At 62.8% G+C, this 6,997-nt stretch overlaps 1 protein-coding gene across 3 annotated transcripts in view; it reads left to right on the top strand.

The window, feature by feature from the left end:
• The window catches only part of RAB11FIP5 (RAB11 family interacting protein 5), a 30,373-nt gene that overhangs the window by 11,136 nt on the left and 12,240 nt on the right, over nt 1-6,997 (top strand). For 2 of the 3 annotated variants that reach the window (XM_033511584.1, XM_033511585.1), the window contains exon 3: nt 2,623-4,980. In XM_033511584.1, coding sequence (XP_033367475.1) covers nt 2,623-4,980 — 2,358 coding nt within the window. The remainder of the gene's footprint in view (nt 1-2,622; nt 4,981-6,997) is intronic. The other variant, XM_033511586.1, reaches the window with a different exon arrangement.

The raw sequence follows: 6,997 nt of genomic DNA, 5'->3' as shown, positions 1-6,997 counted from the left end.
GGGAGCTGTCCCTGCCATGGCTGGGGTGGAATGGGATGATCCCTAATGCCCCTTCCAACCCAAACCATTCCATGATGACGTGGGGAATGAGGACAGGATCATCTCAGGGGGTTGAGGAGGCCTTGAAGCTGTGCAGGTGGGGATTGCTGCAAGGGGCAAGGGGCTGCTCTGGCATCCGCCACCCCTGAGGAGGGAACTGCACCCACTCAGCTTCTGGCAGCCAGGCTGGTCATTAGCAGCCAGTGCTCGTTAGGAGCCTGCAGCTGATTAATGCTCTGCAGCCTTTTAGAGCTGGAGCCCAGCAGAGCTGGAGCAGGCCCTGGATGCTCTTACTCAGCACAAAGGAGCAAAGCACAGGCACAGAGCCAGGAGGACAAACAGAGCTGGGGCAGGGCCCTGTGCCCCTTGCAGCCACCCTGAGATTGTGGTGGTTGGGCCCTGTCACCTTCCCTTGTCACCTTCCCTTGTCACCTTCCCTTGTCACCTTCCCTTGTCACCTTCTCTTGTCACCTTCCCTTTCCAGCCTGGAAGGAAAATTTGCCATGGTTTGCCCTGTGAAGATTTATTTGTGGAGGTTGTGAACTCGTCCAGCTGAGTGGTGACGTACTGAGCAGTTCTTCTCCTCTTGTGGGGAGCATAAATTCGAGGGGTTTAGGGAGGAAGGTCCAACCCTCTGCTGGTCTCCAGGAGAGGTTTCCCTCCACACATGGAGTGTGGCTGCCAGTCTGGAGTGCTTTGTGCCACCAGCTTCTCCCAAAACTTGTGGAGCGCTCAGAGCCCCCGGGAGGGGCTGGGCTGCAGCGTGGGGCCAGGCAGAAGAGGACACGGGGCAGGGCCACCACCGCTGCTCTGTGACAGCAGGAGAGGGCACCCACGAGCTGTGTGTGCCCCAAAGGGAGCTGCAGCTCCCAGGGAGGATGGAGAGCTCAAAGCTTTTCTTTGTCTCAGGTGCCTTCAGTGTCTGGCTGGTGTCCCAGGGGTGCTGGAGAGGGGCTGGCTGTGCTCAGCCGCTCTCTGGGAGGGTTCTGTGTCCCCAGACTGGGATGGGGGCTCCGAAGGGCACCTTTCCTGGGAGCTGCGTGGGGAGCAGGGGGTCCCCGTGGTGGGGCCACCGCTCCTGGGCCGAGGTGGTGCCAGCCCAACACCCTGGGACTGAGCAGCTGCACCATCACCAGCCTCAGCTTTTGCCTCAACATGGCATTTTGTGCTTTAAAATGTGTCTGAGGCCTTGGGTGGATGCGCAATAACATGGAAATTGTTGTCCAAGCAGCTCTGTGATCTTGCAGTGCCACCTGTAATCCCTCCCAGCAGCTGGGGAGGGAAATTCCTTGGCCAAGGAATGAATTTATTCCTTTCTCTTAAGCCTTGGTGGCCCAGAGCTGGCTGAGCCGTGCCCAGATTTCTCCCCAGCCAAGAGGGGAAGTCTCTGGAGCTCGTGTCTGCTGCAGGAGGCAGCAATCCCATGGGATGTGTTATGGGGCAGGGCTGGGTGTCCCTGTGCTGGGGATGGGACTGCTCCTCCCGAGGGTGAGCCGGGAGGAGGGAGCAGTGGAGCACCAGCTGGATGTGGGGTGTCCACACCACACCCCCCTTGTGATGTGGAAACCTCTGAGCCTCCTCGGGGTGGTGACTCCACATTGCTGGAGTTGTTCCCAAAGGAAGATGAGTGAAATCCCGAAGGAAGGTCCCTCAGTCCTGCCTGAAGTGCAGCAGGGCACTGTCACCTCACCTGGGCTGAGGTTCTGAATTCCAGATGTGCTGAATCCCTTCCACCTTGGCATCCCCCGTGGGGTTTCAGGCATCTCGGGCAGAAGTGATGTGACAAGGGACATGTGGGAGGTGGAGACAGGGCCCTGGCCTGGCCCCGTGCTGGGCTCCTGTTCCTGGGCCTCCCTCAGCCCTGTGCCTCCCTCGTGTGCGAGCGTGAGCTCAGTGTGTGCTCCCAGCCTGGCCGTGCTGCAAACCAGTGTGGAGGCACTGGGTGAGCTGGGAAAGGCTCCTCTGTGTGCCTGGGCTGGCTCAGGTAACCCTGATCCAAGAGCCCGGCCGGCTCCTCGCACCCCACCCGCGGGACAAAGTCACCGAGCGAGTCCTGGGGCTGCAGGAGCTGGGGAAACCTCTCTGGCTCCTGGGCTGGCTGAGGCAGAGAGGAGAACGTGGAGGAGCCCTGGGAGCAGGGCTGCCCCATCCCGTGTGTCGTGCATGTCCTTCCCACGCCTTGACTCCATGCTCATCGCTCTGCCTAACAAGAGCCAGGCATGGGTTTGGTCATCGCGCTGCTTGGAGCGTTGGTGTGTGTGTGGTGTGTGCTGCCAGCTCTGTCACAGCATTAACCAGGAGGACTGTTCTGTCTTCCCTCCACAGCCTGGAAGTGTCTCCTCAGGTAGAAACCAGCTCAGATGCTCCTTGTCATTCTGCTCCCCGCTCCCCTGCCCCGTGCCCTGCCGCCCTCGCCGCTAGCATGCCGAGCTCTAACCTCCCTCCCGCTCCTGGAGACAGCCAGGCCGGATGCTTGTCCCCCACCAACCCATTCCTCAACTCCCTGCAGAGCAATCCCTTCTTTGAGGAGCTCCTCGCTGACCAGGTACTAAATTCTCCTTCACCTACTCACTTTCTCTCTAGTTTCCCGCCTGGGCCGCGTGCTGCACCAGAGGTCGCTGGGAGCTTTTATTCCTCTGAGGATTGCGGTCCCTCTGCCTCCCCAAGGCAGGCAGAGCCCGACAGGGAGTGTCCGGCCCAAAGCGTCGGTGTCCCCGTGCCAGAAACAACTCCCCCAGCACCGGGAGAGCTCCCTCCTGCCGACAGCGGCCCCGCCGTCCCCCCGCTGCCCTCGGAGTGGGACGACACCTTCGACGCCTTTGCCACCAGCAGGCTCAAGCCAGAGCGGAAGAAGGAGAACTTCTTTGCCTCGGTGGCGGCAGAGGGCATGGCTTTCATCGACGACCCCGACAGAGCCAGCCCCACGGACAGAGCCAGCCCCACGGAGCCACCCTGCCGCAAGGGCTCCAAAGCCTTTGAAAAGGCCGAGGCGCCCGTGGGCGCTGAAATCCCCGCAGCTCTCCGCTCTTGGACAAATTTCTCCAGTTTAGACGTGGGGGCCAACCTGGTGAGCACCACGCAGGAGGCCACGGTGATCGAGGACGTGCTGAGCCCCGTGTCCGCGGGGTCCGTGGCCAGGAGGAGGAAGAGCAGCACGCCCACGGTGTGGACGGCCGCCTTTACCTCGGGCACCCCCGGGGACAGAGAGGCGTCGGCAGCGCTGAGCGGTGACAGCGGCGCTGGGGAGGAAGGGGACAGCGCCCAGGAGGAGCCCTGCAGCGCGGGGACAAACGGCTGGATGACCATAGCCACGGAAACCGCCGCTGACCCCTCTGCGAGCGCGGCCGAGCAGCGCGCGCTGCCCGACGGCTCCTTCGGCCCGCGGCCGCCCTTCCTGGGCGAGGGCGCCTTTGAAGCGCAGAGCTCGTCCCGTGTGTTACCCAGGAGCTCCTTCCCCGCCGAGCTGGCCCCCGAGGCCCTGCCAGGCGGCACCGTGGCGGCCGTGCCCCCGCGGCTGCTCGGGGACGCGGAGCCCGGGGGCGGCCGGGAGGGCGCCTTGGACATCCGCAGCTCGGTGTTCCGGCTGCAGGCCAGCATGCGGCTCGAGGCCAGCGAAGGGCTCCTGACGCTCAGCTCCGACATCCGCGAGAGGCGCGTGGTGCTGTCCCCGTGGGCAGCGCCCCACGGCCGCCAGGAGCCCGGCACCCCCGTGCCGCCCCCCAAGCCCCCCCGGTGGTTCGCAGCCGCGGGAGCCGTGGGGGACGGCGAGCAGGGGGAGCCCGGGGGCGCCCAGCGAGGCGAACGGGAGCAGTGGGAAGACTCGGAGGGCCCGAGAGCAGAGATGGAATTGCCAGGGAGCCGTGGGAGCAGCGAGCCCCCCGTGCCGGCGCCTCCCGGGCTGCCCACGCCGGGAGCGGACACCGGGAGCGAATTCCCATCGCCCGAGGGTGCCGGAGCTGCCGCTGCGGACTCAGGAGCCGGCGAGCTGGGCACAGGGGACACCTCTGTGGGAGAACAACCATCGGAGATGAACAAGACAGGTGTGGCCGAGCAGTTTGAGACTTGCACATCCAAGTTCTCCCTGGATGGACTGGAGCGGTCGGGTGCTGAGGAGAGCTGGAGCCAGCCCGGTTTATCCCCTCAGACACAGGGGGCCACAGACAGTGCCACGTGGGAAATGACCTCCAAACCAGAGCTGTTCCCAGAGGAGCTCAGTGTTTCACAACTAAACCCACCTTCCAAGCCAGACCTGGGCCAGCCGGCCAGCTGGATGGCTCTGGAAGAGCAGGAGGCAGCTGGACATCCACACCCACGTCCCCAAAGGTCAGAAGGTGTGGAGAGTCCATCCCAGCCGGAGCTGGCGTGCGAGGACACTGAGGGGCGAGCAGGAGAGCGGCCCCAGCCCCGTGCTCCTGCCGGGGAGGCAGAGCGGGGCAGGAGCGAGGGGCGCTCGGCAGAGAGCAGGATAGACTTCAAGAGAGCCGATTTCTGGAAGCCAGATAGGGCAGAGGAGAGGCGCACCCCGGGAGCGTCAGCCATGAGAAATCCCTTTACCCTGGCGCTGAGCCCGAGCTCCCCGAGCAATCCCTTCGTGGAGAAGCCCCCAGCCCCTCTCCCCATCCAGGCTGTGCTGCCCGAAAAGCTTGAGCAGGGCGACTTCAGCTTCTGCAGCCTGCAGGAGGAAGCCCCCGGGCACGGCTTGCAGCCCACTAACGCTACCCCCCTGCATGCCAGCCAGCCCCTGGCCTCCTCCACCCCTTTCCTCGTGGCTGCCACTAACCCCGAGCCGTGTGGCCACCCCCGGGCCCCCACGGGGGTCCCCGCCAGCCGCGCCGCAGCCCGGCCCTGCCCGCAGCCCGGGGACGCACAAGCTTCAGCGCTCCTGGTTCTGCCCAGGGAGACACGGCCGGCTGAGAAGCCCCTGTGCCAGCAGACAACCAGGTGAGCACTGCGGGGAGGCGAAGGGAGTGTGTGTGTGGGAGAGATGAGCCCCGGCCCCTTCTGCTCTTGGCAGGGCTGCACCCGGCTGGGCTCGCTCCAGGCAGTGCTGCAGCTCCTCTTCATCACCTTCCCCCGCTCCCAGGGAGCCCAGCCCGAGCTGCCAGGAGCTCTCTGGGATCCTGGAGGGAACGGCTGCCGGTGCCCGGTGTGCTCCCTGGCCAGGGCAAAGGGTTCCGTGCACCCAGCTGGAAATTGAGAACTGCACCCACGTTTGTCGGTGCTGATTTGGGCTCCATCATCTTCCCCGTGCTTGCCAGGAGAGCTTGTGGCTGTTTCTGCTCTCCTGAGCTCCTTCATGGCATGTGCACAGCTGCTCCCCTGCCATCCATTCAGCTTTGGCTGCTTTCCTTTGAGCCCTTTGGGTACTGGAATCCTCCTTCTCTCCATAGCCAAAAAAAGAGTTTTTTCACCAGGGCAGAATGTCCTTCTCCCCTCCCTCCTGCCGAGATGCCCCTTGGGGGATGAAGCAAGTGGGATTTAGCCCTGAGGCTGCTGGGAATGAATGGGAAGGGTGGCAGGAAGGGGCTGTTCCTCCTCCCGGGTCACTCGTGGCTCTGTACAAATGCCATGAAGCAAAGCTGGTGAGTTCAGGGTGAGGAATCTTCCTCTGTGTCCTTCAGTTCCTCTCATTTCCCTGGTGCTCCTTCCCCTGCTCCGCCTGCCCAAGGACCGAGCTCTCCCAGTGATTTACCAAGCTCCAGCAGGGATTTATTGATCAGCTTCACTGATCATGAGGCAAATGGAGCTTCCTGGGGGCACTGAAATGGTAAAATCCCACCTGGCCCAAGAGCAAGATTGGGTGCAGCCCTGGGGAGAGGAGGGGAGGGAGGATGGGGCCAGCAGAACTCACTGAGCTCCCTCCAGTCCTTCCACAAGGGGATCCCCCCTTGGGTTGAGCGTGAGGACCAAAGAGACCTCAGGAGCAAAGACCAGCACCTGGCTGGGTCTGTCAGGTGATATTTTTTTCTTTTATTTGGGCCAGATCCTCCAATCATTTTTAATTGGATTATTCATCCTCCAGCAGATAGCCTTCTTCCAAATTTGCAGAGATGCTGCACACAACATGAATTTTGTTATGTTTCATGGAAAGAGAAGTGTCCTGCGATGCCAAAGGGGTGACTGGGGCAGTGAGGGAAGTACAGGAATCTCTGTGCTGCTGGAACCTGCTTGTGGCCATCCCCAGCCTTGCTGTGCATTTCTCCAGGCTGCATTTATCCTGTTGGGCTCCTGGCATGGAGTGGATCCAAGAGCTGGATATCCTGGATATCGGTGCTGCCTTCTGTTGTGACACAGGGCCAGGGGTCCTGGAGCTTCCCTGGTTCCTCCAGCACGTTTTGGATGCTTGCTGTGACTGAGGAACCCCTGAGGAGCTGCTGAGGCCTCTGGAGAAGGCTCTGAGGCTCTGAACTGCTTCACAGGGCTGGGACTCATCCCAGGGTGAGGGAGGAAAGCTGGAAGGGATCTTTTCCCAGTCCCCATGGCGATGCTTCCCAGGATCAGCTCCTGCTGGAATGGCCAGAGGCCACAGACGAGGGGAAGATGGGAGGAAAAAGGAAACAGACTTGGGATGGGCATTAACTCCTGGCTGGGACAGAAGTGTCTGCAGGTGAAGGGGGCAGGTACCTGGTGTGTGAGAGTTTGGGGTGAGGGGGTTTGGTGCCTCCTCAGGAGAGCTGGAAACCGGGACTGGGGTCCCGTGGTGCCTTCCCAAGTGGCCAGAGGCTGTTTGGTCATCCTGCGTGGCTGCTGGGGCAAGGGAGCAGCTGCAGCTGCAGCTCCCGGGTGTGAGGAGAACCCTGTGCTGCCCCTGGGCACTGGGCAGGGTCCCTGTCACTGCTGGGAGGTGTCACAGCCCCCAGGACAGCCAGGGGCCGTGTCCTGGAGGGGCCTGGCAGCCGTGCAGCTCCTGCACTGGGACCCAGCAGCCGTGCAGCTCCTGCACTGGGACCCAGCAGCC

This window comes from Parus major, unplaced genomic scaffold, assembly GCF_001522545.3.
Source record: "Parus major isolate Abel unplaced genomic scaffold, Parus_major1.1 Scaffold361, whole genome shotgun sequence".
Taxonomy (NCBI): domain Eukaryota; kingdom Metazoa; phylum Chordata; class Aves; order Passeriformes; family Paridae; genus Parus; species Parus major.
This window is presented reverse-complemented; position numbering and strand designations above follow the sequence as displayed.